At 50.2% G+C, this 21,279-nt stretch overlaps 1 protein-coding gene and 2 long non-coding RNA genes across 3 annotated transcripts; 1 reads left to right on the top strand and 2 right to left on the bottom strand.

Annotated features, from left to right (window-relative positions):
* Positions 1–1,298: 1,298 nt before the first annotated feature.
* Cys1 (cystin 1) lies at positions 1,299–19,828 on the bottom strand. The gene is made up of 4 exons (XM_048804963.1): positions 19,806–19,828; positions 19,462–19,708; positions 6,556–6,608; positions 1,299–2,724 (listed from the first exon to the last, which is right to left on the bottom strand). Exons 1-4 carry the CDS (start codon positions 19,826–19,828, stop codon positions 2,619–2,621), a joined length of 429 nt encoding a protein of 142 aa, XP_048660920.1. The 3' UTR covers positions 1,299–2,618.
* On the bottom strand, positions 16,753–19,444 carry LOC125617269. The gene is made up of 2 exons (XR_007348220.1): positions 18,008–19,444; positions 16,753–17,326 (listed from the first exon to the last, which is right to left on the bottom strand). It is a non-coding gene; the product is annotated as an uncharacterized LOC125617269 (long non-coding RNA).
* On the top strand, positions 19,827–21,050 carry LOC125617270. The gene is made up of 2 exons (XR_007348221.1): positions 19,827–20,207; positions 20,792–21,050. It is a non-coding gene; the product is annotated as an uncharacterized LOC125617270 (long non-coding RNA).
* The last annotated feature ends 229 nt before the right edge of the window (positions 21,051–21,279 follow it).

The following is a 21,279-nucleotide window of genomic DNA, read 5'->3' as shown; positions in this document are numbered from 1 at the left end:
GAGCCTTTTCAGTAGTTTCAGTAAAATTTGTTTCATAATTATGTTTTATGTAACAGACTTTGAATTCTTATTTAAATGAGAATGTGTAATGTAACTTTTTTCTTTGAATCATATAAAACTTTCTTGATTTGCAAACTGGACTTGTGTCCTGTGTCATTAACTGTGCCCAGTGCCTTAGTGTAACACCCAGTGTCTTCCAGGATGAGTGGGCAGACCTGGCCCGACCTGAACTCTCCTTTTTCTCGGGTTTAGTCTGTTTCTTTGCATTCCTTTGGGAGTTCTCTCTGAAAGGAATGTATGAGGAGGTTGCTTCTCTGTTGGCCACCGGGACACACATGTCTGGTCCTGGCAGGATAGGACCCAGCATGCTGGATGACCCTTGGGCCCTCGGGGCCTGTGTTCTTCCCCTGCCAGCGGTGGGTGTCTGCCCAAGGGGGGACTTGGAAGAGGTATGTGGAAACATTTTTGCTGCCTCACTCCAGCCCTTGCCCAGGGTTAAAGACAACGTGAGGGCTCCTCAGTCTTCCTCTGCACGTTCTTCCGTGAGCCTGCTCCCACTGAGGCTTTGTATCTACACACAAAGGTATGTAATAAAGAGCTCCTGTGGGTGTCACCAGAGGCTTTGTGGGCTGGGATCTTGCTGTCTGCATCATTGAGCAGAGGTGACAGTGGCCCCAAAGGCTGCAGATGTCTGCTGTTCCTGTCTGTTTGGTCTATTGCTGGCCCTTGTCATCTGGCCTCTTGATTCTGGGGAGTCCTAATACTCATTCTTCGAAACTGCTGGGCTCCCTGGGTCACCTTTCCCAGGCTTCACAGATGTGAAATCTCAACTGTGAAGACCCCGAGGATCGATCTCTCCTTGCACCTCTTGCCTGAACTAGGTAGTCCTGCACCTATCCCGTGACACCTGCCCAGTCTGCATCTCAAACCCGACATGGCCAAGCCCCACCTCTCTTCCCCACCCTTGTTTTTCTCACAGTTGGCCCCATTGTCCTTGAACTGCACGTGAGTCCTTGCAGTTCAGGTGCAAGACCTTGGAGTCACTCTGCTCTCACCCCATATCCAACCCGTCACAGTTCTTGACTCATCTTTCAAAACATCTGGGCCATTGGGGTTTCTATGAGTTCTCCACAAGAAAATGCAGAGGTATCATCTTTTTCTTGGAAACCAGTTGAATGTGTCATATTCTAACAAAATGATGATGTAAAGTTGTAAACATTTACATCAAGTTCAAAACCAGATTTACCTGGCAGTAAGAAATAAAAGTTCAACTTCTTTTAAAATAAGCATTCACATTATTAAAATAGTAATGACTTTCATCTTTATATCAAGAGGAATGTTTTGGGCCTAGGAGAGGAACAGTTCCCAGCTTTGAGGAGGATCTAAGCCAACCCCCCAGAGGCTGGTGACCGGCTCTGCTGTTCTGTGCTCTGACTTCGCAGTGCAAGTCTCCCAGCTGCAAGCAGCTGATCAAAGGCACTCTTGTCAACTGTGAAAGTTCACAGAAAGGCTTGTCAGTGAGACTCACTGGCCCGCGAGCACAGGGATGGTGCCAAATGGCTGTCCCTTCCTCAGTTTCTGAGAGGCTCTGGCCCCAGTGCTGGCAGCACTTCTCAGGAAATGGAGGCTGCCCAGGGAGGCCTCGGTGTTGGTGGGTAAATGTGAGATGAGCCAAGATCTCTTATGGCTTCAGCAAAAGCTGCTGTTATTCCATCCAGCCCCTTGACACTGCCACCATTTCTTACTGCAGGAGGTTCTGGGCAGGCAGGTTTCTCATTTGTCAACTGGGAACATTGGAAGGCTCTTCTGGCCTCGTGACTGGGATTGTCTACCTTCTGCACAGGGAGAAAGGGTGTAAGGCCCTGTGGGGGATGGCCAGGCTACCTGCCAGAGTGGAGCTAGACAGCAGGTATCCTGAGACCCTGTCCAGGTGGCTGGACACCCACTCCCAATACAGAAGGCAGTTTTGTGCACCAACAGGGTGAGGCCTCAGTGGCAGTGGGAACTGTGTGATCTCAGACTGTCAAAGAGCCTCCAGAACTATCTCTTGGAGAGGGAAGCTGGGGCCCAGAGAAGGAAAGTGAGGAGCTCTGCCATCCCAGCCCAGTGAAAGAGCTGGGGTGGAGATGCCTCCAGCACCACAGAGGCTGAGAAAGGCCTGAAGTCCAGGCCCTACCCCCAGACTCAAGTGCAGCTGGGGTGCTGCACTTTGGCTCTTCTGGGAGCCAGTTAGAGATGCAGAATCTCAGGCCCCACTAGGCCTACAGAATCAGATCTGTACTTCAGCCACATTCCATGGGGTTCATTGCTCATGAAAATCCAGATGCACTGAGTGGATGGGCCTCCTCTGGAGAGTAGCCGGAGGACTGAGGGCACACCTTGGTGCATGTTCCAAGAGGAATCCTCAAGCTCCAAGAGAACCCTACAGACAGGTCTCCACCTATGGCTGGGTACCTGCACAGCTGATGCCCTGGCCAGCAAGTGAAGTTGAAAAGGTCAGTTTGGAAAAGTCCAGGAAGAGCTAGGTTTTGCAGAAGTTCAGCTGAGCCCTGGTGGGGAGTGATTCTCACACAGCCCAGGGTCTATGGAGCCATGGTCACGCCCCTGCACGGCTGACCTCAGCGACAGTACTCCCGCTCTATGCTGGCCATCAGCTCCTCCTCCGCGTAGTCATAGGAAATGGCTGATTGCCTCTCGGGCCTCTTGTGGCTGCTGCTTGGGGCTCTGCAAGCAGAAGACCAGACACAGACAAGATGTTACCTTCAAAGTGTGTCTCTATCAGTGACCACATTGGCCCCAAGCTGAAAACCCCTGCCCAGGGACCTCTGGATCCTTCTTCCCCGACACCCTGATGTGGTCAGCCTTGCCTGCTTCTCTGTCTTCATCATTCCCTCGACACCCACTGAGACCTCAGGCTGAGCAGGAAGCCAGTGCCTGCAGAGTTGGAGAGAGAGTGGGGCGCAGCAGGAGCCCATCCCAGCATGGCCACCTTGGGCTCATCGTTTGCACCCTGAGCACCCTCTTTTTTTTTTTTCTTCTTGAAAATGGAGCTTGTTCATAAATTTATTCTGAGGCTTAAAAATGATAATGTGTGCACAGAGTGACAGGGTCTCACCCATGGTCAGCCCTCCATCAGGGAGTCTAGAAGCTCCATGTCCATTTGCCAACTCACTTCCTGTGCCTGTACCCTTGGCATGGCAAGGGGACTGCTACCAGGTCAGGGTGGCTGTCCAGGGTCCTGCCACTCCTTGAGCAATCAGGCAGAGTGACTGAGATGGGACCTGAACAGGGCTCCCCTTCCTGCAGCCTGAGCTCAGAGAAGGGCCCTCTGGCCTGGACCCTGCCCTCCACCCGGCCCTGGCTCCCAGGCTTCCCAGACTTTGGACATCTGAGTGGCACTGGCTGTGTCTTCAGTGCTTCCCACAGCTGTGTCGCCTTGTGCAGATGGCCTTGTGCCCACCCATGGTGTCCTGGTAGGACCCGTGGCTGGGCTGGGAGCTGCTACCAGGAGCTGCTGCCTTTGAGGGGGTGGGGCCCAGGTCTGCAGCTGCCCACAGGGTCAGGGTGAGAGGCCAGAGGTGCCTGCCGCCAGTTGTGGGATGGTGACCGCTCCCGCCTCCCGTCACTCCAGCTAGAGAAGGCTCTGCCACTTGCCAGTCAGGCAGCTAGGGCACTTCCTCTTTCCTGGCCTCAGATTCCCCACTTGTGACCTCTGTAAGGTCCACCTGATGCTTTTGGCCAACACTTATTCGGGGAGCAGCCTCCAGGGCCCCATCTGGTTCTCTCAGAACTCAGGACAAGAACAAGACCTGGGCAGTCACTTGATCACCACCCCGGTGCAGTCCCCGGACTTCACAGGAAGGGTGAGCTCTGACAGCGGGCTCTACGCACACACGGACCCCTCTCACGCCTGACACGGCACACGCTAAGTGCACAGCTGGCTATGGCACTGCATTTATTAAGCACCTACCATGTGCAAACACTCTGCAAAAAGCATGCGCTACCGTTGTTAAAATGTGGGTCTCAGTAAATGTTCCTTCTGCCTTGGAGACACAGTGGGAAGGCAGATCCCAGCTGCTCTGACAGACTTCGACTAGTGGTTCCTCTTCCCTTCACGACTGACCCTTGGGGTGGACAGATGGCACCTGTTGTGTCTGGCGCTTGGGATGTACTGAACAGGAGTAGCTGCCTGCAGGGTTCCCTGCCTCACAAGGTCCCAGCAACGCCTGGTACAGAGGACAGATGCTGTCATTGCACTCCTGTTCCACCCCCTCCTGAGGTCCTCTCCACTGAGGAATATGCCTGAGATGCCCAAACACCCTCCAGGGCAAGCTGGGGACTGTCCTTCAGGAATCCTGGGGCACCACTCTGGGCCTGGGGCACCCCAGCAGGACTTCAAGCCCTTCTGGGCTCATGCAGCCCAGCCCTCTACACTCAGAGGTGTGAAGGGCGAAGCCTGAGGACAGGCGCCCAAAGTCACAGGGACCTGGTTGCAGACTCCCCTCACTCTGTCCTTTCCCACTGGGCACCCCAACACTCTTATAAGTGGGACCCCAGGAAGGAGAGGCAGGAAGTGACACAGAAGGCTGACAGAATGGCCCCGGGCTGGGATCGGCAACAGAGTTGGGCTGTGCCAGGTCTTTGAGGAGCCGGGGCTCCCTGTGTGCCCAGCCACACCCACCATGCCACGGGCTACTGGCCTGGGAGCTCGGCCAGTGGAGGGGGGCAGTGTTGTCCACTCTTCCCCCCCCAACCCCTGCCACTATGGGAGTGGGGCACGCTGTGAAGAGGAAGATCCGGCCCTGAGTAGATTCTTGGGAAGTCATCCCACCCTCTAGGGAGTCAAGAAGGAACCTTCATTTAAATTATTAATTATTCAATCAGTTTTTCTTCAGCAGGGATTCCTAAAGTCATACACTATTCTTAAATAAGATATTTTAGTTGTAGATGGACACAGTGCATTTATTTTTTAAAAATATTTATTTTTTAATTGTAATTGGTTGGACACAATACCTTTATTTTATTTTTTTATTTTTATGTGGTGCTGAGGATTGAACCCAGAGCCACACTCAGCCAGGAGAGCGCTCAACCACTGAGCCACCATCTCAGCCCAAAGTCACACACTTTTTAAAAAAGAAAAAGACCTTTCCAGGGAGAAAGGAGTCTTCCCCAAAGGAAAGAACCCGCCCCCCCCCCCAACAAACCTATCATAATTGGATGCTACATGAAGTGAGGTGAGGCCAGGGACATTCGTACCGGTCTCTTGGGTCAAGAATTTTCTAAAATTTACTAGGCTTCTGACCATGGTGCATCGTGCCTTGGGGCACTCATCAGGGATACTGGGAAGAGTCACTCTCCCTCCCCAGCACCTGGGTCCACTGGCCTAGGGCCTGCCTTGCAGGCAGGCACCTGCAGAAAGAGCACAGCACCGGCAGGTACAGGCAGAGCCTGGAGACTCCTAGCCAGGGCTCCCATCACACCCTCCTCCCTGACTCCCGGCCAGCCCTGCAGGAACAGCTCAGGGGAGCAGCAGCTTCTCCCAGCACACTGCCCCAGCTCTGTTGCTTCCGTGGGTCCCCCTCCCTTGGGAAAGAGTGCCCACATCACAGAGGATGGCCAGGACTCCGGTGGAGGCCCACACACCCAGACTCATCTTCAACATTCCTTTCAACCCACATCTCCAAAGCCCCACCTCACCTGCGCCATGAGGGTCAGGGACAGATCTGTATCTCCCTGCCTGCCTGAGGCCTACAGGCAGAGGGGACAAGGTGGGGTCACAGGTATAGAGAAGGGGCCTGGCTGGGGCTTGCTGAAGGAGGAGATGCCCTCATGTGAAGAGGAGGGGGTGGGATTTGAAAAGGAGGTATCTGAACTGGACTTTGAAAGCTTTTTTACTTTGATAATTTGTTTTGGAAAATTTTAAGTATACAGAGGAGTCAGAACTATAGATTCAACAATTGGGTAAAATGAGAGCAAAGTTGCTATGTTTACTTTATCACATTAACTATCTACTTCATCTGATTTTTCTAACACATCCCCAAATCAGCTACACTGGGCTGGGGTCATGGCTCAGTGGTAGAGCGCTTGCCTGGCATGTGTGAGGCACTGGGTTCGATTCTGAGCACCACATATAAATAAGTAAATAAAATTAAGGTTCATCAACATCTAAAAAATATATATTAAAAAAAATGAGGGGCTGGGGATGTGGCTCAAGCGGTAGCACGCTCGCCTGGCATGCGTGCGGCCCGGGTTCGATCCTCAGCACCACATACAAACAAAGATGTTGTGTCTGCCGAGAACTTAAATAAATAAATAAATATTAAAAAAAAAAATGAGCTACACTGAGGGCCACAGCTCTCCACGCTGCTGGAGGGGTGGTGGTGGGGTCACCCAAGAGTAGACAGACAGGCCTGGTCTCTGGGGAACTTTAAAGAAGAAAAGACTGGGGACCAAGAAGAAAGCAGGGCACAGGAGGGATTTGGGGTGGCTGGAGCCAACAGAATTAGAAGCTTCTGGAGCAGACATGCCCCTACCCACCCCCCACTCCACACTTACTCAGAGGTATGGCTGTCCTCTGGGTGGTCTTCAGCCTGAGGTTCTGGGGACACCTTGAGAAAGACAAAGAAATAGATGTCAGAAGGTTGAAGAAATAGGTGTCAGAAGGTTACAGCTGCCGAATGCTCTGGCTTCGTGACAGGCAGTGGTCACCACATTCCACCCAGAACACTTAAACATCAGAGCTGGAGAGACTCTCAGGCGGCAGAGACCCATCTGCCCATTTCCCAGGTGAGAAAGCCCAGGCTTCGAAAGGGGAGTGACAAAGAGCAAATGGCAGAGCCTTGGACAGACTCCCTGCCTAGCATGACAGCACCCCTCGTACCGCCAGAAGTTGATGGCCACTGTCACTAGCAGGAGAGCACCTGTCTTCACCTCCAGGGATCACATTAGTTCCTAGTTTTGAGAATTGTTTAGTTTCACCTGCAGCAAAGTACGTATGCTATTTCATCAATTAAAATATGAATGTACTTTTAAAAGAACTATGAACAATAAATTTAAAATTTATAAATTACCCAGTCTAAGGAATTTTGTGATAGTATTTTGTTGTTGTTGTTATAGCATCTTGAACTTAAGACACCGGCAGAGGGAAAAAAAAAATCCTTAAAGGCAGGAAGAGAGGAGAAGGTCACCGATAAGAAACCCCAACCAATCAATCAATCAATCAGAAACCAAGACTCAGATGGCAGCAGCACGGGACCACACTAGAATAGCTCCAAAAAAATGTAAAAGAAAGTTATTTTGAACTCAAACTTGTAATTCTGAATCCTCATCTAGTGTTAGAGCAAACTAAACACAATTTTCAGACGTACACTCAGAGTTTATCTTTGGCTACCCTTTCTGGGCAACAAATATTTATATAAGATTTTAAAAAATGACTCATAGAAGACCAGAGCTCCATGAGCCTGATGGACTTAACCCAGGAATACAGGGACATGGGACAGGGGAACATCAGGGTCTGTGCTGGAGCCCTGGAAAGCACCCTGTGCATGTCAGAAGTTTCCACAACCCCAACTGAGTGGCCGGAACAGCTGACTGTGATGGTTCAAGGGCCCTTGTGAAAGAGGAGGCACTTGGTCTGCATGTCGCAGAGAGTGGACCCACAGGGACAGCAATGGGCTCAACACAGAGAACTATCAGACAGAGACTGGGAGTCACAATGGTTGGTTCTCCTATCAGAATTCAACACCGAGGCAAGCACACACCTGAAGTCAAGCCTTCTTGTTATAGGATCACCACCCGTGTTCAGCGGTGAAGAAGGGCCTGTGGGGCTCACAAGGACAGTCACCCCGTGTCTTTCACTTTCCTCTCCCCTTCCTTCCAGGCCTGGCCGGCTGGGTTCAGTCCTCTGAGCTGCCACCTTCCTCCCTGTTGGCCTGGCCAGGGGCCCTCTCAGGACTCTGCTCATCATGCTGGTTTGCAAATTTGCAAGGGGACCCTGGAAGGCAAGGAGGGTAGGAAGGACCCCCAGCCCCAAGCCAGGGGCTGTCAGAGAAGACGCTGAGCTGTCTCCTGCCACCTTTCTGAAAACAGCAATCCCACACAGCAGTGCTGAGCACCAGTCATAGGAACCTGCTTGCTCTGCAGACTTTGGGGAGCTTCTCAGGGGTTTGTTTTTCTTTGAACAGTTGAACAAGATAAGCTCTTCTCCCCGGTATCCTGGCGCATACTCCCATGTGGCCAAGAGAGGCTGAATTGGGCTTCTGCCCTGCAGGAAGCTGCTTATGTTCTCAAATTCTCTTCCATTCTCAGACACTGGGAACCACACTGATCAATCATTCATCAGGTATTCGGTCAGCCTTCCTAGTCTACCCAGGGCTACATCAGCACTTTGGGGACATGGGCTCTGTACCCTCAAGGGAGGGGGAATCTCACTAGATAAGTATGTCCTAAACATCCAGCACAGCAAGATATCTGAGACCAAAGACATCCTGTGCACCAGGAGAGGATGGTGCAGGATGGTTGTCAAAAGACTTGATTTGAAAAAGAAACAGACTCAGTTCTCCTCCTTTTCCTCCTCATTATTGAGCCCAGGGGCACTCTCTCACTGAGCTATATCCCAGCCCTTTTTATTTATTTATTTGCTTGTTTAATTTATAATGCTGACTGCTGTCTCTGGTTTTTTTAAACACCTTTATTTCATTTATTTATTTTTATGTGGTGTTGGGGATCTAACCCAATGCCTCATGCATGCTAGGCAAGAGCTCTACCACTCAGCCACAGCTACTGCCCTCTTTTTACTTTTTGAGACAGGGTCTAGCTAAATTGCTGGCAATTTTCTTATCTTTTCCAAGCATTGACTTTCTCATCTATAAAACAGATTTATTGTGAAATATCATGAAGTGATTGCAACAGTGCCTGGTAGTTAAGAATTTCTCAATAAATACTAGCTGTGACTATTTCTATTACTATCATCAGACCAGTGCTATGTCCTCTGCTGTTCTCTATTATTAACCTGTTAACATTAGTTAATCTTCTCCAGCAAAAACAGCCATTCTCCCAAGTTTATAGAAGTACACAATAAATACTAAGCATTCCCTGAATTATGTTGAATGACTAGTTGTTAACTAGTTAAGATCTTCGGTTTAAAATCTATATTAGCACTTGGCAGAGTGAAAATAGTATAACAGAGAGTAGGATTCAAATCCCAGTTTTGCCATTTAATAAGGATGCGCCTTTGGATGAATTGTGAGGCTCCCTGGTCTCCCTCTGCATAGTGGGGAGGTGCCTCGGGAGTGCTGCGAGATGACAGATAATGGGTGCAGAGAACACCTTTACTATAATAGCATCATTCAGTGATCAGGGAGCGGGGCACTGTCCTAACTCACCATTACCTAACCTAGACTAGCCTCAGAGGCAGCCTTGCTGACACCCTGTGTACTGAGTACACCCTGTGTACTTGGTCTTCAAGGCTGGGGAGAGGCTCCAGGGTGACACATCCTTCCCTGGGAAGCCAGTGCTGCTGTGGCTCTTGGGAAGTGGCATGGCAGTCCAGGGTAGCAAGCCACGCATCGGTGTGTCCTGCTGAGGTAGGCCTGGCGGGGCTGGCCGGAAACATTTGCACTTGCCCACCTGGTGGAGGTGGATAGCACAGCACTGGCCCAGGGGTCATGGATGACCATGGCTGCTGGTGGCTGGTGAGCATCCCCATGGGGGACAGCCCACATTCACCACAGTCATTCACACACTCCTGTCGGGGAGAGCACAGAGGGAAGGGAGGATCCCGAGCCAGCAGGGAATTCCTAAAGGAAGAGGGACAGGGAGTGTGAGCCAGTAGTGAAGGCCAGAGACAAGTCCCAGCAAATCATTCACATGCACCTGCCCCCACGTACAGCCCCCACGCACACCCCTCCTAAAGCAGCCCAGTCCAGCCCTTCTTGAGGCAACTCAGACTAGACTATTGAAAAGTTCTTTAATGTTCTTTCTAAACTTTATTATGATGAATATACATAATCTAAAATTTACTATCTCAACCACTTTTAAATGCACAGTTCAGTGTCCTTAAGTACATTCATGTTGTTGGGCAACCACTGCCACCACAAATCCGCGGAACTTTTCTTTTCATAACTGAAACTCTATCCATTAAACCCTACCCCCTTCCCATCCCAGCCCTGGGGAACCACCAGCTAGCTACCTTGTCTCCTGTGAATCTGACCACTCCCACTTCCTCCCGGGGAGTGTATGGTTTGTCCTTCAGTGGATGGTTTATTTCATGGAGCACAATATCCTCAAGGTTTGTGTCATATGTTAAAGTGTACGATGGCATTTCCTTTGTTTATTTATTTATTTATTTTTTAAAATTCTTTTTTTTTTTAAATATTTATTTATTTTTTAGTTTTCGGCAGAAATAACATCTTTGTTTGTATGTGGTGCTGAGGATCGAACCCAGGTCGCACGCATGCCAGGCGAGCGCACTACCGCTTGAGCCACATCCCCAGCCCTGTTTATTTATTTATTTTTATACTTGGGATTGAACCCAGGGACACTGAGCTACATCCTAGCCCTTTTTAATACTTTATTTAGAGACAGTCTCACTGAGTTGCTTAGGGCTTCACTAAGTTGCCGAGGTTAGCTTTAAACTCAAGAGCCTCCTACCTCAGCCTCCTGAGCCTCTGGGATTACAGGTGGGCCATGGCACCTCGCTTGGAATGTCCTTCTTAAAGCTGAATCAGATTTCATCGTATGCATAACTTGCACTTTGCTCGTCATCCTTCCATTGACGGACATTTGGGTTGCTCCCACCCACGTTGCACCTATTGTGGCAATGCCGCTACCAAAGTGCGTGTACGGGAGCTCTGTGAGTACTTAGGGTATGAATGAGGTTCCTTTCTAGGCAAGCAGCTATCTCCCAGCCCTGTGAAGCCCCTTCCTTACATCAATACCCAGCCACTGGGCTTGGCTCTATTCTCAGAGGCAACATAGAAACAATGAAGCCATTTTAACCAATCGTGCTGGGGCCATTGTTTATGAAGTCCTCCAACTTGGAACTTGTTCCCCCTGGTCAGTGTCAGCTGGAGCCAGCTTTTGCTGTCACCTGGGTGGCTGCTTTTCCTCTCATCAGGATTTTGTAAGGATTTTGACACATAGTTTCTGCAGTCAGGCAATTGAGTGAAAGAGCCCAGGATTTGGAGTTGCGTAGGCATCACCATCTGGCCCTGGCTGGTCTCTCCTTTTCTCAGCGCCATAAGACGTTCTGGACACTGCTAATGGGAAGTCACCACAGCCTCTCCAGGAAGCCACAGCAGTGGAATCCATCATATATGAGAACTGCAGCCCTGGAGCTGGCTGCACATGAAAGTCACACTCTCTCTTTTGCGGTTTTTCTGATCACAGCCTGGTTGCATCCGTACCATTTTCACCAGAGTTTCTCTTCATCTGCCATTTGATATGTGGCCCTTTCAACCAGTTTGTTTAAGCCTTGAACTTGACTTTCTCAGATGGGACATGCATTTTCTCCCTCCCAGAACTCAGAGCTTGCTGAAACAAGGGGGACCGGAGGACACAGCCCCAGGCCCAGAGCAGACACAGACACCTGCCATCAGCCAGCTGGCTGCCAGTGCCCTCTGGGTCAGATACACACCTGGATGGGGCTGATGCTGGGCTGGGCTGGGCTGTGGGAACTGGGCTGAGCTCAGAGTGTGCTTGGGAGCCTTCGCCTTGTGGGCAGGGAAATGCATGTCACCCCTCCTAGGGAGGCTTTGGAGAAACCAAACCACAGCTGAACAAGCAGCAGCACATGTGAGAAGGAACTGAATATAATGATCTCCGAAGGTCTTCTTGAGTCTTACAAGTAGAGTTTTGTTTTGTGAAAATAAAGTTTTAGAAGTTGCCTTTTAGGATATCCCCTGCATATTTTATTTACCAAAACATATTATATCCTGCTTCCTCTATTGAAAAGTCTCATCTTAATTATTATTATTATTTGCAGTAATGGGAATTGAACCCAGGAGTGCTCTCTACCAGTGAGCTACATCCCTAGTCCTTTTAATCTTATTTTGAAAGAGAGTCTAAGTGGCTAAGGCTGTCCTCAAATTTGCCACCCTCCTGCCTCAATCTCGGAGTTGCTGGGACTACAGAGTGACACAGTGCCCAGCTAACTTGGAACAGCTTTGTAGGTATATATGATCACATTGTGTAATTGACAAGCACAAACTGCGATGATTGAAGAATACAGGCTGGTAGGTAAGTTTTGACGTGAGCTCCAATATACATCCACCAAACTGCCCACACATCCAAGGAGCTAAGCAACCTCATGGCCCTCCAATTTTCCCTGCACTCCTCTTCAGTGCTTCCTTCCTTCCCTGTCCCCCACCCCAGGCGACCCCTGATCTGCTTGGCCACTAGAGACTGGTGTCCACTTTGCACACATCCAGGTAAGGGAACCCTGCCTCCTGCATCGGTGTAGCTGGCTTTCACCCCGCGTAGTGATGGTGAGGTCCAGCATGCGGCCAGCCTGTCAAGAGCAGTCCATTCCCTTCCATCCCATCGTATGGATGTGTTTCCACCTTCCTTAAAAATCATCTTTCTTTGAAGCCATGATTTGGGTTTTTATCTTTATTTTTTCAACGTACAGTAGAGAGGAGGGGTACCACGGACTTCCTGGTACCCCATCTCCCAGTTGCCACCATTCGCGCTCTTGCCCGCTGGGCTCCGTGCCCGGCACCAGGGGGCGCTGTTCTCCCGGCGCCGCGGTCGGTTAGCTCCTTGCGCGAAGCTGCGGGGGCTTCGCGGGGGCAGAGGGGGCGCGCAGGTTGGCTGTGCGTGGAGCGCTGAGCAGGCTTGCTCCAAGAGGCTCCGGAGAAATGGCCCTGGAGGGAAATGGCTCGGGTCCACTGGTGAGGGCCTTGCCTTCGGGGAGGGGTTTCCAAAGCCACTAGAGAGGCCAGGAGCGTGGGGCTGGAAGAAAACAGCTCCGCCTCGCCGTGCTGGACGCCTTGGCGCCGTGTAAAGCGCGTCCACACGCCGCCGCACAAAATGTCCCCGCTCCCCCCACCCCCCAACGACGTCTAGGAGGACCTCACTAGACTTCTAGAGGCTTGTCCGTGCTGTCAGGGGAGGGACTGCGGTCACCTGATCTCCAGACCCCAGGCATCCTCCCACTGGCCTAGCCAGTGTGGGTGTGGTGACAGATGCCACATCCTTGTTCCTGGTTTGAGCCCTACTGCTGCCTGGGAACTTGAACCACCACCCTGTTGGGACTGAATATTCTCTCAGGCCCCCTGGGCTGTCGTCCGCTCAAATGATTACCAGGTGGAGAACCAACCAGGTCCTGGGTACTCTACCTGGGAGGCAGAGTTCAATGGGAAATTGCTTTGGTGGCCTCAGGCTGGGCACCTTCCTTCCTGGGTAATGAGCTCATGGCATTTAGGAGTCATAGAACCTCTGTTCTGTCCAAACCACAGTTCTGACCTTTCTCATCAGAGTCAGGGGCATCTGATCCCCTACAGGGACCCAAAGCTCCTTTGCTGCAAATCCTGGGCGGTACCTCCCCAGGCACGCTGACTCCAGCACTGTCCCGCCTCTCTTGCAACAGTCCTCAGTAGACTCCACCAAGGCGATGCAGCAGGAGAGGCACTCCTGAGCCTGCAGAGAAGCCCTCCAGTCCTACTGCAGCTGCATCCTGCACTCGGAGGTGATCTGTGCCTGTCCCACCTCCAGGCAACATTTCTAGTGTTTTAAAAAACCCAGAAGGGTGCAGTCCCTCTTGGGGGAAAATATGCCTCATCGGTATCCCAGCACTCAGCACTGAGGGAGGTTCACAGCCAGAAAGACTTAAGCGGCTCCTATACTGCACACCATGGCCAAGTTCACAGCCTCCCTGGGCCCCAGTCCCTCTTGTGAGACAGAGTTGGGGAGGGAATACCAGCTCTGTTCAGCAAGATGACATATATAAAGTGCTGTCTCTTGGAACATCCTTAAGGAATAGTGACCACTGGAGGATACTTCTCCACACCTCCCTCCCTCTCTCTCTCTCTCTTTGTGTCTCTCTCTCCCTCCCTCCCTCCTCCATCTTTTTTTTTTTTTTTTTTTTGGTACTGGGGATTGAACCCAGGATCACTCGACCACTGAGCCACATCCCTAGCCTATTTTTTATTTTATTTAGAGCCAGGGTCTCACTGAGTTGCTTAGTGCCTCACCATTGCTGAGGCTAGCTTTGAACTCTCGATCCTCCTGTCTCAGCCTCCAGAGGAGCTGGGGTTACAGGCGTGTGTCACCTCGTGGTGCTCTTTTATTCTTCTGCCTTTGCCCCCGCACACACACACACACACAACCAGCTACCCAGTCTCATGAAAGTTCCCAAGTAAATGAATGACACCTAGAGACACAGTGTGCTAAATGAACAATTATGAATCTTCACAACTTTTAGTAGAAATGGTACGATCCCAAAGCATACACACGTGAATGAGTAAGCTGCTGAAACTGACATTTGAGGGATAGGATGAGAGCAAGAGTTTCTTGATAAATAAAGTCTTGCTGGAATAAAAGTGACAGAATTAAAAAATACTAGGGATTGATGGATTTTTAAAACGATACACTCTGAAACAACAGGAAGCCATTAGCATCATTGTTATAAGTAGAATCATTCAAAGTGTTAGATCTGCTTTTCCTCTTAAACATCTGGAGAAAAATGGAAAAGACATGAACATTTTGGGTGGAGAATATTCATCTAACAGACTGAAGCCTGGCAGACAGGTTTAAACTCAGACTCCCTGTATATTGGCTGCGTGACTTTGGAAGAGTTTCTAATCTCTCTGGGCCAAAATGGCTTCATCTGTAAAAGGGAGAAAGTGATATCTATTTCAAAAGGCTGTTACAGATAAAGGAAATGAGATGATGAATTTTTATACACTGAATACAGACCTTAACACAAAGTATGAGCCTAACACATTTCTTTTTCTCTCTCCTTTCAGTACACACAGTATTTGCAAGAAAGCTAAATTATTTGGGGAGCATCTCTCCAGCGAGCAGGCACTAACACTTAAAGCTACACCCAGGGAAATGTTTTCTCTAGCTGATCCACATCAATACCAGAATTTATGGAACTAGACTGGACAACAGGGATGTTCTGGCTATTTGTTAAACTGTCTCATGTGTTATATTTTAATGAACACAGCAGAATAAAAACTAAACAATTAACTGTATACTTCAAAATAGCTAGTAGAAAGAATTTTAAATGTCCCCAACATAAACCTGGATGCACAGACTGTCACAGGTTTTCCTGTGGCCAAGGACTGTTAATCCTGTATCTTCTGATGAGATCCTAAATTTCCTGGTCATGGAGATTTGTAGTGTGACCCCAATGGAGAGCTTTACGTGTGTGTGTTACATCAAATCTGTTCATAACTCTTCCTAGGCTTACAAACAGAGAGAATATCCTCTGACCTAGTATCTTATTATCAATGTATGGTTCATCTATAAAGAAGAGTTTAATGGACAGAGACTTCTACCCAACATAATGGGTAACTTATCTCAATTCATGAGGCTGAAAATCTCCATGTTTGGAGAGTTTTTTTTTTATTTTTTGCAGTGCTGGGGGCTCAAACCCAGGGCCTTGTGCTTATGGTAGGCAAGCATTCTACCACTTAGTATACCCCAAGTCTCAGTTTTTAAAATTATTGATTTACTTCTAAAAATTATTTGTTAAAATTCCCAGTTTTAGATACATCGTGACAATATTTCATTCATATCCAGCAACTAGTATATCAGAAGGCCACCAGGAACTAGGATGTAAGCCATAAGAAGAGATCACCTGCCCAGCTAAGATAATTGCCATGAAGGTGGTGACTGCAGCCACGACTGTCCAGGCCATGGAGGAACCTAGCCAGGCCTTAAATCAGAAGCTTGTCCTTCTATGAAACCCACTGGGCCCTGACATTGCTTCTCCTTCCCCAACTGCAGCAGCTCAGAGAGGCGGGGTCTGGCGAGGGAGAGCTGGAGGATACAGAGAAAGGTGGGTGGTGGGGTGGCTGACCACAGCCAGGAGCGACAGCTACAGAGGCCGGCGGAAGGAAGGGCAGAAAGTCAACACCAAGCAGAAGTCCCAGGTGCCACAGCCGTCTGGGCAGGAAATGGGTGTGGGAATGACTGGGTTCTAGTCTCTGCTCTTCCATAACTGGAGGCTTTTGTCAAGTTACATAATTGCTCTGTGCCTCTGTTTCCTCTTTCTCATTTGTAGAAATGGATAACAATTATGGTGGATGGAGGAGGGATGGGGAGAGGATGGTTAGTGGGCACAGGGGTGCAGCTAGATAGGAGGAATAACTTTTTTCTGGGGGGAGCAGGTACTGGGGATTGAACTCAGGGCACTTGATCACTGAGCCACATTCTAGCCCTATTTTTTATTTTATTGAGAGACAGGGTCTTGCTGAGTTGCTTAGTACCTCGCTTTTCTTGAGGCTGGCTTTGAACTTGCCATCCTCCTGCCTCAGACTCCAGAGCCTCTGGGATTATAGGCGTGCACATCAGGAGGAATAACTTCCAATGTTCTACAGCACAGCAGAATAAAAACTAAACAATTAACTGTATACTTCAAAACAGCTAGTAGAAAGGATTTTAAATGTCCCCCAACACAATTAAGAGATATTTATCTGTTGTGGTAGATATGCTGATTACCTTGATCTATTATATACTCTACACATGTACTGAAATATCACACCATACCCTATAAATATGTATGATTACTATACACTAATTAAGAATAAAAATATATTTAAAATATGGAATGAAGGTGGAAAGAGTTAATACACCTCTGAGACCCAAGTGTTCATTAAAATACATATGATATTCAGAATGATTGAGGGATACACATAATCAGATTTTACAACATTGTAGTCAACAGAGATTACAATTAGTAGAAGTGGGTGTTTAAGAGGTGAATTACCACTTAGTTCTGATGTTTTCTGATGGAGAACACCTCTGCCCTTCTAAATGTCAGAACTTAGGAACTTAAAGGCTTTCTTCCCGCCTTCCTGCAAAAACTAACATTGCTATTTAGGCCCACAGTCAAGCAAGCCTTTTCTCTGTTCTCTGGGTCATTCTTTCAAATGCTCTGAAGAAAGACCAGCTTCTCTGAGGGGTTTCAAACCCCTTCTCATCAATCTCCCAATTCTCTCCCGGCTCAGTGGTGTTTTAGTAACCCAGAGTCTTGTCAACTGTGCGGCTGCTGAGACGACCAATCCAAGGATGCCATCTACAGAGCATAGAGGTGTGAACCCAGCCTGCCAGTGTGCAGCTGTACCTGGAGCCACTGCGTTTCGAGGATTCTCTGGATCTGAAAATAGTGAACTGGGCTCAAGGGTTCCCTTACAGCCCTGATAATGGAGGAGTCTAGGATTCATTCATTCATTTATTCAAGAAACATTCATGGTCTATGGGATACCAATAAGGCACCCACTGGGTGCCATCACCACCACCTGACTCTATCCCAAGCCTCTCACTGCTATTGCTTGGGTCCAGGACTTTGTCACCTGGAGACTGGAGTAGTTCCCCTTGCTGGTGGCACTCCTGCCTTCCTCTCTCCAGTTCATCCCCCTCACACTACTGGTGGCATCTTCCTACAACACAAAATGTCACCCCCTTACCCTTCAAATTTCTGGACATGGTGGCATGCACCTGTAGTCCCAGGTATTCAGGGGCTGAGGCAGGAAAATCACAAGTTTGAGGACAGCCTCAGCAACTTAGCAAGACTGTCTCAAAAGAAAAAATAAAAAGGGCCGGGATGTAGCTCAGTGATACAGTGTCCCTAGGTTGGGTCCCTAGCACTGAAAAAAAAAAAGACACCTACAAATTTCATGGTAAAGTTCAAAGCCCCTGACAGGATGCCCTTAGCACGACATGCCTGGGGCGTGGCGTACACGCAGAAGACCTTTTTACCTTACACCCCACACGACATGCTGGCCACCACCACTTGTGCACACATCTCCTCCCAGAAATTTATTTTTCTTTTGCTCACCCTGAAAATGTCCACAGACCTTCGGTTCAACTGGACCTTTCGGAAGGCGTCGTTGTTCCCTGGTGTGGACTCATCATACAGATCACTGGCCACACTGCATTCCTTCTTTTTATCTGGAGATCTTTCTCCCTTGGGACTTCAGACCTCTTTAGGACCAGTGGGGAGTGCACCTGTCTTCATCTCTGGCACCCTGAGCAAGGCCCTACCTGGTAGGTGCCCAAGGAGTTCCTGGGAGTACCTGACGGAGTGAGCAGGCACTAGATACTCAGAGGGAAAATTCATTCTTGCAGTTTTCTCCCTCATTTTCACTTCTGAAGCTTCCCAAGCATTTGAAAATAAACAGTGAAAAAATTACTTCCTTGCTATGTCAGAATCTTTCCCAGATCTCTCAACTGTTGGGTTTTTTAGTGTTATATAACTGAATGCTGATGCAGTCTGAAAGGAATCTTGTTATATAATTCAGTCCTATTCTCTGAAGCTCACTTTTCCTTTTTAAAAGCCTTTAGCAGGGTGGCAGGGGATCTGAGCACCAAAGGCCTGTGTCACTGGATTGTCCCTCTCCCAACCTCCCTGAGGCCTTTTCAGGATTCCCCTGCCTGAAGCCGCCCAGGGAGGCCTTCCTGGACCTGGGTGGCAGTTGTCAAGCCAGACCTGGGGGCTCCAGGGAGGAGGGGGCTGCTTTGCGTCCTTCTCCAGCCGGGAGCTGCAGCTAGGATCCCGCTCATCAGCTCTGCTGGAGCAAAGACTGCCAAGCCAGAGCGCTGGTCGGTATTGTTTTTCTAGAACAGCAGGGCTGTTATTACAAGTGTTCTGGAAGGGAGAATAAGGAAGCTAAAAAGAGATTCCACAGCATCTTAAAAATAGCCAGTAATATGGGAATTGACTGACCAGCAAGGCAAAGATCCGGATGCGATGGACTCGGAAGAGCGGTTTTGAAGCACTGTTTGGCCGACTGTCCACCACTTAGCACCTCCTCCCACAGATGGCCAGGGTGGATCCCTTGAGGAAAGGCCAGACTGCTGGCCAGTTCCCACCTGGGCTGCAAGGACCCTGCGTTTTGAGGGCGGGCACTCCAGCCCCAGAGGGAAAGCAAGTGCGCTCCAGCGAGGAAAGCCGGGGAGGGTCTGGGCCAAGGGATGTCTGTCTATCCGTAAGACTGCTCCCAGCAAGACCTCCCCAAACTGGAGCCAGACCCGCACCCAGAGAGGAGCAGAGTGTTAGGGAAAGACCGAGAGCCCCAGTGGGGACTCGGTGGGGACGCGCGGGTGAGCAGGCGGGCAGAGGCGTCGCGCGAGCGAGGGAGGCTGCCAGGGACGCGGCGAAGGAGGCCCCGGTGCGGGGAGGCACATTGGGAGGGCGGGGCAGGCGCCGAGGCCTGCGGGCAGGGGACGGCGGGCCGGGCAGGGGACGGCGGGCCAGGCCGGTGCACCGGTGCGGCCGGCTCCCACACTCACCGCGCTGCGGGCGCCCGCGGCGGGTCGGGGCCGGGCCGCGCCGCGCGGGACGGGCTCCTGCGGGCCCCAGGCCGCCGACTCGGCCAGCAGCTGGTCCAGCAGGCGCAGGGTCTCCTCCCGGCCGTCGGGGGGTCGCCGCGGGGCCGGGGTCGTGGCCGGCCGCCTCCTGCGCCGCCGTCGCGCCTGCCCCCGGGGCCTCGGCCGCCGTCGCCGTCGCNGGCAGGGACATTGGAATGGGGCAAGTACACTGGAGGGTGACTAGGATACCCGGGGGTGGGCATAGGTGGGGGGCGAGGACACTGGGGGGTAGATGTGGAAGAAGGACGGGGAAACTGGGGGCAGACACTGAGGTGGGAAATGCAGACATTGGGGTGTGGGGCGAGGACACCAGGAGAGCGAGGACCCCGAGGTGGGGAGTGCGGACTCTGGGGTGGGGGGCGAGGACACTGCACAAGGTGCGATGCCGTCTCTGGGGCAGGGTGGCGGCTGCAGGCGCGCCCTGGGCCTGCCAGGCCTCCTCCATCCCCCACCCTCCCCTCCCCTCCCTTCGCCTGGCGCCCAGCCCCCTGCCGGCGGGTCCACCCGCGGGCTGGCCCTCCCGCACGCGCGCTCCGGTTGTCGGGGTCCTCCTCCTAGAAGAACTGAAAACACTCGGAGCTCCACAGCCTTCGGGGCGACCCGACTGGGTTCGCTGGTCCGTCGGAGCACACCAACAGGCCTGCGCCAGGTGCTGGTGGAGCGTGGAGGTGACTTGACCCCGCCCTGCTGCAGCTTAGAGGAGGGGGGAGTTACCTCACCCCTTGGAGTCTCAGATTCCTCACACCTTAAATTGGGGAGCGGGGCGGGGAGGTGGAAATATCTCAGAGGAGTGAGTAAAATGATGAATTCTCAAGGCCTCGCGCTGGCCGCCCAGACAGACCTAAGAAGACAGCGGGAAAGAGAGTGACCCTAAGGACCCTCGGCTCCTGAATGCCGAGTCTGATCTAAACTCCCCACATATTAATCACTTTGGGGAGAGAAAAAAATTTTAAACGAGACAGAAAAAGCAGCCCTCACCCCCACCCCCCTACATACGCAAAGGAAATACCAGCCATCTTTACCGTTGGTTGTTCCTATATTTTACTTGGTGGTGCTTATCTCCTTCTGTTCCCACTTCCCCTTAAACCCCAACTTTTCCAAGACAGGGCAATTCAAATGTCCTGGGTTTAGTTCTCACATCTTGCTTAACATTAACCCAAATCCAGGCTGGCTTGCAGAACGACTGTGAAAATGGAATTTTGGCTACAGTTTTCTAACCATAGAATGAAACTTTCCTATTTTATCATTTCAGGAGCAGACACTGTGCTCAAGAAAATGGAATGAACATGAGACTCAAATCCATGTCCATTTGTTTTTATTATCAAGAGAACAAGAAAGTGTTCTTGATTTTTAAAAAATATGCTTTCTTAACCATCCAGATGTAGGGGACAGGGCCAAATACATTATTTGATATCATTTGGGTGTTCCAAGTCCACAGATGTGTCTAGTTTGGAAGCTATTGATACAAGTTTTCTCTTTAAGAAAATAAATCTCATCTTGAAACTCTTTAAGCCTGGAAAAAAATAATTCAGAGGGAAAGAAATTTTTCTTGAATTAAGTTCAACTAAGTTTAATCATTTAAAGGAAAACATGTTTTACTTCTGCCTAAATAGAGCCTAGTCATGTGATTCGTAGTTTAAATATATCCACAGCCCCCTGTGTTCACCTCCCAGGGCAACTGATTTTTTTCAAGCCTCTTTTGATTCTAGGCTGGTTTCCCTAGACTTGTCTGGTTAGGTC

This window comes from Marmota marmota, unplaced genomic scaffold, assembly GCF_001458135.2.
Source record: "Marmota marmota marmota unplaced genomic scaffold, marMar, whole genome shotgun sequence".
NCBI lineage: Eukaryota > Metazoa > Chordata > Mammalia > Rodentia > Sciuridae > Marmota > Marmota marmota.
The sequence above is the reverse complement of the archived record's forward strand: the minus strand, read 5'-3'. Positions and strand labels throughout refer to the sequence as shown.